Genomic DNA, 14,428 nt, shown 5'->3' on the forward strand with positions numbered 1-14,428 from the left:
CATCATCTTTAATTATAGGTAAGATTGAATAACATTGGGTTGTTTTTTAGTCAGCAAATACCTGTTTTGGGAATAGGGCTCAGCTTTGGCAACATCCTGTGGACATACTTATCACTGCAGGTCATTGTTCGACAATTTTATTTTTCTCTTTTGCTTCTCTTAGCTTTGTCTCACGGGCTGGATTAAATTTGTAGTTTGCTCACCCCTGCTTTAAAGACTCAAGTAAACATACTTTCTGTAACATGAAAATGCGAACTTATTTTAATTTAGTGCAACATTTAACATATCCTATTACGTAAATGCAAAACACATATACAGCAGTACCTTATTTTCTATACTGTAGCTCATTTTTGATTGACAGCGCATTGTATTCCTGTCCCACCCCATCGAACTGGATTTTATGCTGCGCTAGGTCCACAGACTACGCGTGTCTTTGACGTCAGGGGGAGCAAAAGCAAAGCGGCAGAGCTGCGCACATAGCCCGGCCAGCAGCAGCTCATCTCTCCCGGAGGCGAGGAGCGCACACCCCGGGCACACATCGCCATTTAGGTATGTTGCCCCATGCACTTGGATTTTCATGTTTTTCTGTGGACAATAAATACATAGTGTCCGTGCATGACACCCGTGTAAAAGAACCTAACGCCGCGGTTTTGCTTTGCGTGTCATCCTTGAGTGGTGCATTACACCCACAGTGCTTTCTGCACGCGCTCGAAAGCTCAATTTGTATATTAGACCCACAATAGCTCTCGATTAATTTTGTTTTACGGCAGGTGTTTACATTGCACTGTAGTGTAATTTTTCCAACAATTTGTGTTGAGTTATTTGGGTTGATCTTAATGCATTCATCAATGCCACTAAAATGCATGTGTTTTGCTGTATTCTTTTTGTGTGCCTCGTTATTCAGTGCTTGCTTTTAGTGACTGGCCTTGTTTGCCCTACTTCTGAGCTTTTATGTTAGGTCCTTTTGTCCCCAGCCAATCAGTGGGTGTGCATTGATTTTTTTATACTATTATTTATGTTGCACGTGATTTCGAGGGCTTCAAGTATCGGTAAGAGTCCTTTAAAGCAGTGGTCGGCAACCACCAGGCCGCGAACCTCTACCAGGTCTGTCGTTTGGTACCAGGGCACATAAAAAGAAAATTGCTTTTTGCTTATACTGCATATTCCTTTATACGTGCATTTGTTGCATTACATTGATGTTTTCCTGTAATATATCACTGTAATGCAGCAATGATTAGTCCGTCAACATATATTTCTGACCTAATTTGCTCAGCATTGGATGCAACGGGATTTGAGCCCGGAACACATCAGATTTCGATTTTATCTCATTTTCATTTTTTTCATTTATCTCACCATCACACTATTTTCTGATCACAGTCTGGTGTTGTATGACATTGCAATGGAACATTATGGGAATTAGTTCAGCCAAAGCAATGTTGTACAACGTAGAACCGTGAGTAAAAACCGTGAAACGATGAGCTAAAACCTAATTCCTTTTCCTGTCATAAGTCCGTAGAGGTCTGGTGTTTGTCATACATAATATTTGTAGTGCAGTGGTTAGCACTTTTGCCTAACACGCTACAGGTCCCCAGTTCAAGACCAGATGGAAACATACAGTATGTTGGCCTGGAAAGGGATGGGTGCTGCTAGGCTGTACTTGCCCAAGACACACCACAGCAAATGGTGCTTCTATGACCCTAGTCACTAGGGCCTAGTGGGTAACGGATCCAACTTTTATGATTATTCTTGTGGTATTTTTCTAGAACCATATTTTGTATTAAACTGTGGTATTACTGTAGTATTTCTTTCTATATTTCTGTAGTTTTTCCAATAAAATAATAGGTCCCTGCTTGAAACACTCTTTTTGATATTTAGTTTTGCAGTATTACTGTAGTCTTTTGCAGAATTTCCATGGAGCATTGTGGTCACCCTGGAAGGAGCATTACCTCATGTGTGGTCACTTCTCAAGGTTTCTTCATTTACCTGTTAGTGAGGTTTTTGTGTTTTACCTTGCCCATGTAGGTTTTAGATAATAATAGTCTGTAGTTTGGAATACTCAGTTGTCTGTGCAGCCCTTTGAGAGTCCTTGTGATTTAGGGCTATTCAAATAAACACGACTTATTATGGTGATGATGATGATGATGATTATTATTATTAATGGGCCAGGCCATGAGAATATAGTCAGACATCAAATGTGTCCATAGTACAGAAAAGGTTGCTGACCACTGCTTCAAAAGACCGGGCTATCTTGGATGATTGCATGCATTTTTGCATTGAAATATCACTTTGGTACCCTCAATCTAACCCCAAAACAACAAATAATCACCAATAAGTTAATTATTTGGTCAATAAAATTGTACAATCACTGCGGAAATAAAAAGCCAACTTCCTGTATCCATTCAGATTCATAAAAGTTCGACTGAGTTCAATTAAGATCCCAAGCTCCACCTCCCACGTTAAGTTAATTCAATCATAATCTGTTCATAGCACATGCTTGCATTTATGGTAAGCAAATCAACATTTAATATCAAGGGCATGATACAATGTCAAATTCGAAAATAAACCGTGTGGAAGCAATAACTAGATGAATGATACAAGTCGATATCTGTAATTAAACTAATGTGTTGTAATCTCTAAGTAAAACCCAAACCAATTTCATTAATAACATAATTCAACAGTTGTATGAAAACATATTTTTAAAAATTGGGATTCAGGTTTTCTCTAAATGTAAAACACACCCGTGAAAAGTAACTTTCCAGAAAACAAGTACCGTATTTTCCGCACTATAAGGCGCACTGGCTTATAGGGCGCACCCCGAAAAAATTGTTTTTGGTCCTATATTTGACATACATAAGACGCACCGGATTATAAGGCGCTACAATAGGAACGTCGACAAAACAGTCAGATAGTTCAGTCCAACTTATTACCCCCTTAACATTCCGAAAGCTTGCAAAGAAGCAAATACGTGTCTCAGACATGTATGGAAACAGTGTCTGTACGATATCACCATTCACTCAAATGCATCGTTCCAAATATCATTCGGAAGGTTAAAGGCTTGGGATTCAAGGAATGCCAACCATTCCTTAGTTTCTATTTTCTTTTTCGCTCGCAACTTTACTATGCATATGACAATAAACACTTGGAATTGAGTTTAATTTAAAAATAGACACTCCATTCCATCCATTATCTGCACCGCTCATCACAGAAACATCGAGTTCAGTCTGAAACAAGATACAGGGAAAATATATAGCCGGAGTAGCTCACCGAAGTCGTTGCGTTCAATAATAATGTGCAACCATGATCCTTTTCTATCCGTGAGTGTAGTAAATCCAGGAGAGTAAAATATTTACAAATACAGTACAGAATAGTAAAATACTGTTTTCTCTATGCAGTCAACCCAACTTACTATTCACATTCACATTCATCTTTTTCGGCCAATTGCAGGCTTTGTTTTGCGCCTTTAGCCTATGCAAGCCTGTAAATGCTAAAAAGGATCCGCCCAATTTACCTCCGAATAACTTTAGCCAATAGTGATCGATTCAAATGATGATTGACACATTGGTTAGCCAATGAAACGCCGGTAAATAAATCCCAGCATACACCGCGGACTACTTTGCGTTTTGGGGAAAATCTAGTCGGCGGCTGCTGCATTAGTTGCAAGACTTTGCGACTTAATATTGATCCATAAATAAGGCGCACTGTATTATAAGGCGCATGGTCAGCTTTTGAAAAAAAATAAAGGCTTTTAGGTGCGCCTTATAGTGCGGAAAATACGGTACAAAGTATTTAAATGTAAAACGACATTGGCTTATCGTTAAATTATTTTCTTTAAACAAAAACACATGTATTTAATAGTTAAGATGACTGTTTTAACTTAATAAAACAGGGATGTTCGATGCCAAGTCTTTTCAGACCGATACCCAAATCTTGAGTGGTCATCGATACCACAGCACAAAACACGACCATGACGTCCTCAAATTCCCTTCCCTCTGCAAAGAAAAACAAATCTGAATGTCAACAAATGATTTCCCTTAATATTGCTTTTATTTAAAAGGGATTGACTGTTCCTTTAATGTCAGATTCTTGATTGTTAAATGGCCACTGTGAGGCAGCGAGTACAGTACTCCAAAAAGACTCGTTTCAGCACAGATAATGGTGAAGAAGATATTGGTACTTGCCCATCTGTAGAAAATAATAAATAATTATGTTCAAAAGATATGATTCTCTGGGAATATTAGTAGGAACTGGCACATTCGTTTCGCCTATTGGTTCCTACCAATATTCTCATAGAATCAAATTCAATTCAGGCTCTATCTATGTATGTTATTCACATGTTTGCATTCTTTGCAATTCCTCCTTCCAAAACATGAATCACGTTTAGATTCATTGACTTGTCAATAGTATGAATGTTTGTGGCAAGTGGCTGAGGACATGCAGTCGGAGAAACTGGGTATTTTGGTATCGATCCAAGTAAATACATGGTAGTATCGATCGATACAGATGTGATCCTTTTTGCTTGGAGGTGTTATTATCATTGAAATAATTAGCCCTTCCCCCTTGTGTTAGTTTATAACTATGACAAACACAGCACAGAGATTTAGGAACTAAACATGTTTTTTTATTAACAATATGAAAAGTAAATATAAACATTTCTATTGCAACTGTTTCTGAACAAAAGCCAAAAGAGTTAAACCATAAAAACAGCAATGCAAAACATAGAAACACAATATAACAATATAATCAAGAGAACTAAAATACCTTCCATTGCGTAATATTTTAAAAATAAAGTCAGTGATGCAAATAAAGTGTCAATTGTCTCCCATTGACTCCTTTGCCAGAGTGACAACGGATTTACAAGTTTTTTGTTTAGGAACAGTGACATGTTTACATTTTGGTTGCAACTCGTTGCTCTCAGTAGAGTGAGCTTTTTTTGTGTTTATATAAAATTGGGGTGTTGCCACAGTAGCATAACACTTCACCATACAAATTCCACCCGGCATTGTCCTTATTTATAGTTGAAAAAAATGTCCGCACCGTGCCTCTATTATAATTAGCGTCTGATAGGGGTAGGTCCTCTCTTCCCCTTAATAGGCAGGATGCCGCAGCTCGCCAGGAACGGAGAGATGCTAAAGGTGTGCCTGTCAGTAACACACTCAGGCATAAACGTATAGTGGCCAAGGGCACTGGGAGAGAGAGGGAAGGGCTGCATTATAGAGGAATGGTGCTTTGAGGAAATTGGTGGAGGAGGGAAGGATCCATTCCAGTACAATAGTATAAATCTGATCCAAGTATTTGCTTGATACCAATAATATTAAAATCGATCCGCCCATCTCTTGTGGCGACCCGTCAAGGGTGTTTACCCTTTGTTTCTTACCCATGACCTGCTGGGATAGACTTTGATGTTATTGCCTTATTGTCATTCAGTGGAGTTAGAGAGCTGCGCTAAGCATTAATCATGTTAGTGAAGTAATTGATCTAATTTTACAGACTGTGCATGCAGCAAACAAGTTGCCCTCTGAATATAATCATGGCAGTTGTATGCCACAAGACTGTGGAAGTATTATTTCCCCAAAAAAGAGAGGGGAAAAATAATTCTATTCAGCAGACGCTTTGTTTTTGCTGACGGCTAACAAATGAACTGTTTGTGTGACTTTTCTTTCTTACGTGCAGCTGTAGTGTGGCTAATCCCATCAGTGCGACAGGATGCCCTTAGGAGAGGACGGCAACGGGTGGAAGAAGAAGACGTCCGAAATTAAAGAGCATTACGACTTCAAAGAAGTGCTGGGGACGTAAGTTTCCGTGTAATCGTGGAAGCTGCAAAGTGGGCTTGTTTGAAACTAGACTGGCACTGTACTGGGTTATAATCAATGTTGGGCGCGATACAGAAAAATAGTATTTAGTTACGGTTACTACTTACTCCATTTAAAAAGTAACTTAGTTACCCATCAGATTATGGACACAAAAAAGTAACCAGGTACGTTAAAAGTAACCAGTTACAAATTTCCGTATATACCCGTATAGAAGCCAACCCCCTAAGACTGCCTCAAAATAACCACATAATAAAATAAACAGAGGAAAATGTGTGAAAGCAGTGAACACTTCATATTTCTTGGCTTGTGCAATCTTGAAAAGCTTGCAAACAAATACTTAGCCGAGACATTCCATATCCATTTTGTCTCTGGGCTTCAAACTGCTCAAAAATGTATTTTTTTTGCTCCAGGCACGGTGCATTGCAAAAATAATTTTTGAACTAAAAAGACCAAAATTTCCAGCACGTTTACCGTAAATTCTGTGCTTACAGTTGCGCCATTGATTTTTCCATAGGTTGGTTGTTCCTTTATAAGCCTTACCCCGTCCCTACGTGCTGCCTACCATTAGTTACTGGCGACACACAACCAAATATGTGTAGCTAAGCTGACGTTTTTAGTATTTTATTTTGTAGTATTACATTTAGTGTGGATGTGAGTATATATATATTAGGAAGGGAGAATATCTCCATTACAAGGAACTTTGTGTCCTCGTACTCTGTTCAAGTGAAGCTGCAAACGGATCGAGGGTTGTATGTGACAACATGAAAGATGCTGTAGTGTTCAGCAGTCAGAGGACAAAGTAATATTTAAACTGCATTAAATTAGTTGCGTGATAACGCAGTACCATGTAGTAATGACACTAGAGTTACAAAATCTTATTAGCAAGTTGTTACAGTACTGGTTACACATCAAAGTAACTGTGTTCCAGGAATGTGTTCCTTTGTAACACATTATTCCCAACACTGGTTATGATATCGATTAGGACTCTAAGACGATCAGTCAAACGTCTTGGGGCGAAGAGTTGTGCTTTTAAAATTTGGGTGTGTTATGTATTGTTTTTCATTCATTGTAATGGTAGACAAGGAATTTTTACAACTGCTGTTTTGCATATGAAATGATTGATACGGTACCATTTCTGATCCAGTGCTAACCTAACCAGTCTTTTGATGAAAAATAACCAGGCATGCTCAAATTTGAGGAATGTTCTTTTAAATGGAGAATCAATTCCCTAGGCATAAACTACTATCGATGCACTATACAAGTAAAATAGTCAATAACTAAGCAGACAAATAAAGTAACTAGTTAATTAGCCATCTGGTCATGAATGGACAGTTTGTTCATGCAATGCTGCTAGCATCGCCAGCTAATTGAGCAATTAAGATTGGTAACATAGTCAGTTTGTTATGTTAGCTAAAGCATTAATTAGCAGTCATTTGGTCAGGACAAAAGGGGATTGGGTTGTTTGTATTACTTTCACAGTGAATTGATAAGTTAGCCAATCAGCATAACTACTGTGAGTAGAAAAGCCATTCGGGTACTTACCAGATTTTGAAGCTAAATAGTTTGTTTGCTAATGTATGGTAATCACTCAAATTAAACAGACATATTTTTGGGGTAGAACTTATTCTATGCTTTAAGAACATTTAAATCAAATCATTTTTGATTTAAAAAAAACTCCAAATGAAAGAAAATAAATGATTCTATGTCCGGTCTTTTAACGAGAATTTAGTCAGTTATTAGTTGGTCTTTTGTTGGTAGTCTTACTTAGCTAATAATGCAGTTCAATAGCCATTCTGTTCTTAAGCAATTGGTCTGATAGTCTTTACCATAGCTAGCTGGTGGCCATCAGTTGTTCAGCTTAATGACAGTAATATTAATTTAGTTGGTTAGTTAAGATTGTTAGTCAAGTAACAAGTTAGACAATTTGGACCAACTGATTAACCTGAAATGCATGTTTTTGGAACGTGGGAGAAAACCGGAATGCCCGGAGGAAACTCATGCAAGCATGGAGAGAACATGCAAACTCCGCATGGGAAGGCTGGCAGCTGGATTTGAGCCCATGACTTGACATAATTTACTTGAATTGTCCATTGCTACATTTGTCACTTCCTAGGTAGCATGTTGGCTTATTTTGATCAAAGCTCATTTTCATAAATTTACAACAATGCTACAGTAAGATAGTATGCCACACGTCGTTGCTGTTATGGACTTTTTGGACTATATCTCAGGCTTGAGGCATCATAGCTGTCATGCACTTTCTGGACAAATTTCAACGTGTTACCTATTGTTCTCTTTTATTGATGTTCACTATGTTTGTGTACCGTTACCCAATGCTAAATCTATTCCACCCTGGTCATCTTGGAAGGGGGATTACCACTTGTGAGGCCCCTTTTCAAGGTTTATTTTTTCCTCATGCTGAGTTTTTGAGTTTTTCCTTGCCCGCATGTTAGTTTGAGATCAGGCGATGGTGTCATTGTAATCCTGTGCAGTCCTTTGAGACATCTTGTGATTAAGGGCTATACAAATAAATGTGACTTGACTTGACGCTTTTTTTGGTATTGAAAAGCCCTTGATGTTGTATATCCATTCCAGTTCCATATAAAAATGAAGCAATGCTATTCTGGTTATATAATACAGATTGTGCCCATTGTCAAATAGTCAGCGTTGCCGGACGTCGATGAAAAGCTCCTTACGGACTCCGAGAGACGATTACAGAGAAGCTCTTGCAGAGAATTCAGAGTCTGAGGTTAATTGATTTATGTTGAAAGATTATATTCAATTCTGGCAAATCCTGGCAGTTTGAGACTCAGTCGGGTGTCAGGACCAAACGTCATCGTTGGAGCGGATGAAACAGAAGGGCGCTCGTGTGTTTTTCCACTAAAACGTCATACACGATAATGCATCATCAGAAACCTTCCCGCGCTCTGAGTATCTTGCTTTGGCCTTGGGAAGTTGGGGAGCTTTGTATGGAGGACCAAAATGTGGCAACATCAGAACATAAACAAATAGATCTATAAGGATTAAAGGAATGGTCTGCATTTTATATAGCACTTTTCAAGTCAATTAAGACCTCCCAAAGCACTTTACAATAGGCTTCACACTTACCCATTCACTCACACACTCACACACCGATAGCAGCGTCAGCCTTGCAAGGCAACTACCTGCTTTTTGGGAGCATTAGGGATTCAGTGTCTTGCCCAAGGACACTTCGACATATAGCACGGAGTAGCCAGGAATCGAACGTGCAACTTCTTGATCCCAAGATGAGCGCTTTACCTCCTGAGTTACTCTCTATCCTAAAGAATATAAATCAGTTAAATACTATGCGAAAATAGGATTACCGTACAGGAAATAGAGCGAATAATCAAATGAAATATTTCTTTCAGCGATAGTGGCCTTACAGATTTTTCATGCAATAATGACCTTACTAACATGCAGTAATGGCGCTATCGCCTACAATTTTGTTGAGACAGTCTTCCTACTTCCCATGTACGAAACCAAAAAAATAAAAAAAAAAAACCCCAAAACGTAAGGATCAGTTTTGAACTAGGTTTATTCATTTATTTTGGGAGTCGAAATTAAAAAATATTAACAAAATCAGCAACATTTTTATTTGGGAAACATTTCATGACAGCTAAACCTTTTGTTATATGGATTCTTTTTGAAGGAACAGTGTGTATTACGGCGGCTCGGTGGTTAGCGCGTGCAGAAGTTCAGGGTTCAAATCCAGCCACCGCAAACTCTCCGTGTGGAGTTTGCATGTTCTCCCCGTGCCTGCGTGGGTTTCCTATAGGCAATCCGGTTTCCTCCCACATTCTCAAACACATGCATGTCATTGGTCGATTGGCCTGTCCAAATGGTCCCGAGGTGTGAATGAGTGAATTAGTTTGTCTCTCTTTGACTGGCTTGCAACCAGTTCAGGGTGTCCCCATGTTCTTTCTTTATTTATTTTACTTCCTTCCTACCTCCCTTCCTTTTTTTCTTCCTTTCTTTCATTCTCTTTCTCTCTCTCTCTACCTCCCTCCGCCCCTTCCTACTTTCCTCTCCCCTTCCCTACCTTCCATCTTTCCTTCTTTCCCTCTTTCCTTCCTTCCTTCTTTCTTTTTTTCTTTCTGACTTAGAATGCAATGTTATCGACAGACTCAGCCAGAAAGGAGGCGGGGCAACAGTTTATCCAATCAGAGGGAAGAACACAATGCACGATAAAAATCCGCAACGTAGCGAAATCGCCAAAAGTAAACTGCGATACAGCAAGCAATTACTGCATATCAAACATAAAAAAATATATCAATATATCCATCCATTTATTATCTGCACCGCTTATCCTCACGGGGGTGCTGGAGCCCATCCCAGCCATCTTTGGGCAGTCGGCAGTAGTCACCCTGAACTGGTTGCCATCCAGTCGCAGGGCACACAGAGATAGACAATTCACTCGCTCATTCACACCTAGGGACAATTTGGACCGACCAATTAACATGACATGCATGTTTTTGGAATGTGGGAGGAAACCGTAGTGCCCAGAGGAAACCCACTAAGCACGGGGAGAACATACAAACTCTGCACAGGAAGGCTGGTAGCTGGATTTGATCCCATGACCTCAGAACTGTGCCACGAATGCACTTACCACTCAGCCGAACTTGTTTTTTTTTTGAACGAAAAGCAAAGCAAGAATTTCTCGAAATTTTTGGTCGAGAACCGATTTGTTCGAACTGAGAGGCGTTCGAAAACCGAGGTTCCACTGTACAGGGAGTGCAGAATTATTAGGCAAGTTGTATTTTTGAGGATTAATTTTATTATTGAACAACAACCATGTTCTTAATGAACCCAAAAGTCTCATTAATATCAAAGCTGAATATTTTGGAAGTTGGAGTGGGGCTTTTTTAGTTTTATCTATTTTAGGAGGATATCTGTGTGTGCAGGTGACTATTACTGTGCATAATTATTAGGCAACTTAACAAAAAACAAATGTATACCCATTTCAATTATTTATTTTCATCAGGGAAACCAATATAACAGCTCAACATTCACAAATATACATTTCTGACATTCAAAAACAAAACAAAAACAAATCAGTGACCAATATAGCCACCTTTCTTTGCAAGGACACTCAAAAGCCTGCCATCCATGGATTCTGTCAGTGCTTTGATCTGTTCACGATCAACATTGCGTGCAGCAGCAACCACAGCCTCCCTGACACTGTTCAGAGAGGTGTACTGTTTTCCCTCCTTGTAAATCTCACATTTGATGAGGGACCACAGGTTCTCTATGGGGTTCAGATCAGGTGAACAAGGAGGCCATGTCATTAGTTTTTCTTCTTTTAGACCCTTTCTTGTCAGCCACGCTGTGGAGTACTTGGATGCGTGTGATGGAGCGTTGTCCTGCATGAAAATCATGTTTTTCTTGAAGGATGCGGACTTCTTCCTGTACCACTGCTTGAAGAAGGTGTATTCCAGAAACTGGCAGTAGGACTGGGAGTTGAGCTTGAGTCCATCCTCAACCCGAAAAGGCCCCACAAGCTCATCTTTGATGATACCAGCCCATACCAGTACCCCACCTCCACCTTGCTGGCGTCTGAGGCGGACTGGAGCTCTCTGCCCTTTACCGATCCAGCCACGGGCCCATCCATCTGGCCCATCAAGACTCACTCTCATTTCATTAGTCCATAAAACCTTAGAAAAATCCGTCTTGAGATTTTTCTTGGCCCAGTCTTGACGTTTCAGCTTGTGTGTCTTGTTCAGTGGTGGTCGTTTTTCAGCCTTTCTTACCTTGGCCATGTCTCTGAGTATTGCACACCTTGTGCTTTTGGGCACTCCAGTGATGTTGCAGCTCTGAAATATGGCAAAACTGGTGGCAAGTGGCATCTTGGCAGCTGTACGCTTGACTTTTCTCAGTTCACGGGCAGTTATTTTGCGCCTTGGTTTTTCTACACGCTTCTTGCGACCCTGTTGACTATTTTGAATGTAACGCTTGATTGTTCGATGATCACGCTTCAGAAGCTTGGCAATTTTAAGAGTGCTGCATCCCTCTGCAAGATATCTCACTATTTTTGACTTTTCAGAGCCTGTCAAGTCCCTCTTCTGACCCATTTTGCCAAAGGAAAGGAAGTTGCCTAATAATTATGCACACCTGATATAGGGTGTTGATGTCATTAGACCACACCCCTTCTCATTACAGAGATGCACATCACCTGATATGCTTAATTGGTAGTAGGCTTTCGAGCCTATACAGCTTGGAGTAAGACAACATGCATAAAGAGGATGATGTGGTCAAAATACTCATTTGCCTAATAATTCTGCACTCCCTGTATATGTAATTCATAAATATTCATGAGGCCGGTTTGGAAATGATGTTAAGTGCAGGTCAGGAAATTGATTGCGTATACACGGCTAGGCAATCACCATTATTTATGCTTTCCTTTAGCCATGCGTGGAAAAGCTCGATGGAAGGCTCTTAGGTAAATCCCAGCCGCGCCAAGTAACAGCAGCAAACCTGCAGAGAGCGACGTCTCTGAGGAGGAAACAGCAAGTGGATGCTTAATTACACGTGTCTCACAGCAACAGTGGCAATGTGAGCTTGTGCACATGCTCTCCAGGCTCCCATTTGCCAGAGTGACTGTCAAATATTGTGACTGCGCGCGAGACCTTTAGATTTGGGATGAGCTTATGGGAACACCCTGAAATATAAAAATATAATTGCTTTTGGGTTGCCCCTGCTACCTCAGAGCACTCTGACGGCCACTTGCTCCTCCATCTCAAAGCATCCCTGCGGTTACTAACAATGTTCGTGGCTTCCTCATGTGCCACCAACCCCCACGTTCTGGTATAAATACACCACGTTCTCTCTCTGGTCATAATCTATAATGCAGTCTAGTCTCTTTTGGAAAACCGCCACGCTACATTTGCAAGATCTATTATTGAGCAGGTTAAAGATAGCATCCTTTTTTTTTGAAGAGGGAAAAAAAAAATCTGCTGTCACTTACCCCTCCACACTTTTAAATTATTCATCTAATCATTATTACACTCCACATACAAAATAAGTACATAAAGAGCGCTCTGTATTTGCTGAATCATCACATCAGTTGCCTCAATGTTAATCGGATTCTGCCCACGGTAACTTGCTGAATCGCAGAACCACGTGTGTATCTTTTCTTTGGGTGGAGGTACAAATGACATACCCACCTACCCACCTACCTACCTCCCTCCCTCCATGCCTACCAACCTACCTCCATACCTACCTACCTACCTCCATACCTACCCACCAACCTACATCCCTCCCTCCATGCCTACCTACCAACCTACCTACCTACCTACCTACCTACCGAGCAACCCACCACCTACCTACCTACCTACTTATCTACCTACCTACCTAGCCACCCACCCACCTACCTACCTTGCTACCTACCTACCTACATACCTCCATACCTACCTTCCTCCATACCTACCTACCTACCTACCTACCTACCTACCTACCTACCTACCTACCTACCTACCTACCTACCTACCTACCTACCTCCCTACCTACCTACCTACCTACCTAGCCACCCACCCACCTACCTACCTACCTACCTACCTACCTAGCCACCTCACTTTAGACTTAAGTCATATATGTTCAGGTCAGCACCTGAACATATATGACTTAAATCTAAAGTGAGGTAGGTTGGAAAATCTCAAAAACACAATTGACATGCCACGATCCAATTAATTCAAGAAGAAATTTAAAAAAAGTGAGAGAAATTTATCAGTCCGGAAAATATTACAAAGCCATTTCCAAGGCTGTAGGGGTCCAGCGACCCGATGTGAGAGCCATTACGCACAAATGGAGAAAACTGCAAACGGTGGGAAACCGTCCCCCTGTTTGCCGAGTAATCGACCAACTAAGGTTACTCTCTAAGAGTGCGATTTCAAAAAACATTCAAGGAACTGCAGGCCTGAATGGCCTCAGTTAAGGTCAGTGTTCATGACGCCCAATTTCGTTGTCACAATGTGTTAACCCATTTTGTAACAATGACAATAAAGGTATATTCTATTCTATAAGAAAACCACTGGCCAAAAAATGGCATCCAGCGTACCTAGGCGAAGACCACTGCTGTCACAAAAGAACACAAAGAGTCGTCTCACATTTGTTAAAAAGCATCTTGATTATCCTCAATACTTTTTAAGAAATATTCTCTGGACTAATGAGTCTAAAATGAAACTGTATGGATGGTGCACAGCCCGTTACATCTTGGCTAAAATTGGCACAGCATTTGATAAAAACAACATGATGCCAACGGTAAAACATGGTGGTGGCAGTATGACGCAGCTGAATTCAATCTTCTGCCGGTCCAGCAACACAAGGGAATTTTGCTTGTAATATGAGAAATAATATCTTTGGGTTTTCTTATTTATGGTTTTCATGTGTTAACTACTTGTTCTTTCCCAGAGGAGCTTTTTCCGAGGTGCTCCTCGCCGAGGAAAAGCGAACCCAGCGGTTGGTGGCCGTCAAGTGCATCCCCAAGAAAGCCTTGGAAGGGAAAGAAAACAATATTGAGAATGAAATCGCAGTACTGCACAGGTGAGATGAACATCCGGCGCAAGCGTTTATTCCCAGGCAGATTATATGTGGGAGGTCAAGCCAAC

The 14,428-nt window shown here is 40.5% G+C and overlaps 1 protein-coding gene across 1 annotated transcript in view; it reads left to right on the forward strand.

Annotated features, from left to right (window-relative positions):
• The first annotated feature begins 399 nt into the window (after window positions 1-399).
• camk1a (calcium/calmodulin-dependent protein kinase Ia) overlaps window positions 400-14,428 on the forward strand; it is a 39,439-nt gene continuing 25,410 nt past the window's right edge. The window contains exons 1-3 of the mRNA XM_088338147.1: window positions 400-549; window positions 5,671-5,789; window positions 14,232-14,363. Of these exons, the coding sequence (XP_088194273.1) occupies window positions 5,704-5,789; window positions 14,232-14,363 (218 nt within the window). The 5' untranslated portion in view covers window positions 400-549; window positions 5,671-5,703. The remainder of the gene's footprint in view (window positions 550-5,670; window positions 5,790-14,231; window positions 14,364-14,428) is intronic.

This window comes from Urocampus carinirostris, chromosome 6 (genome assembly GCF_059441175.1).
Source record: "Urocampus carinirostris isolate Australia breed hairy pipefish chromosome 6, RoL_Ucar_1.0, whole genome shotgun sequence".
Lineage (NCBI taxonomy): Eukaryota > Metazoa > Chordata > Actinopteri > Syngnathiformes > Syngnathidae > Urocampus > Urocampus carinirostris.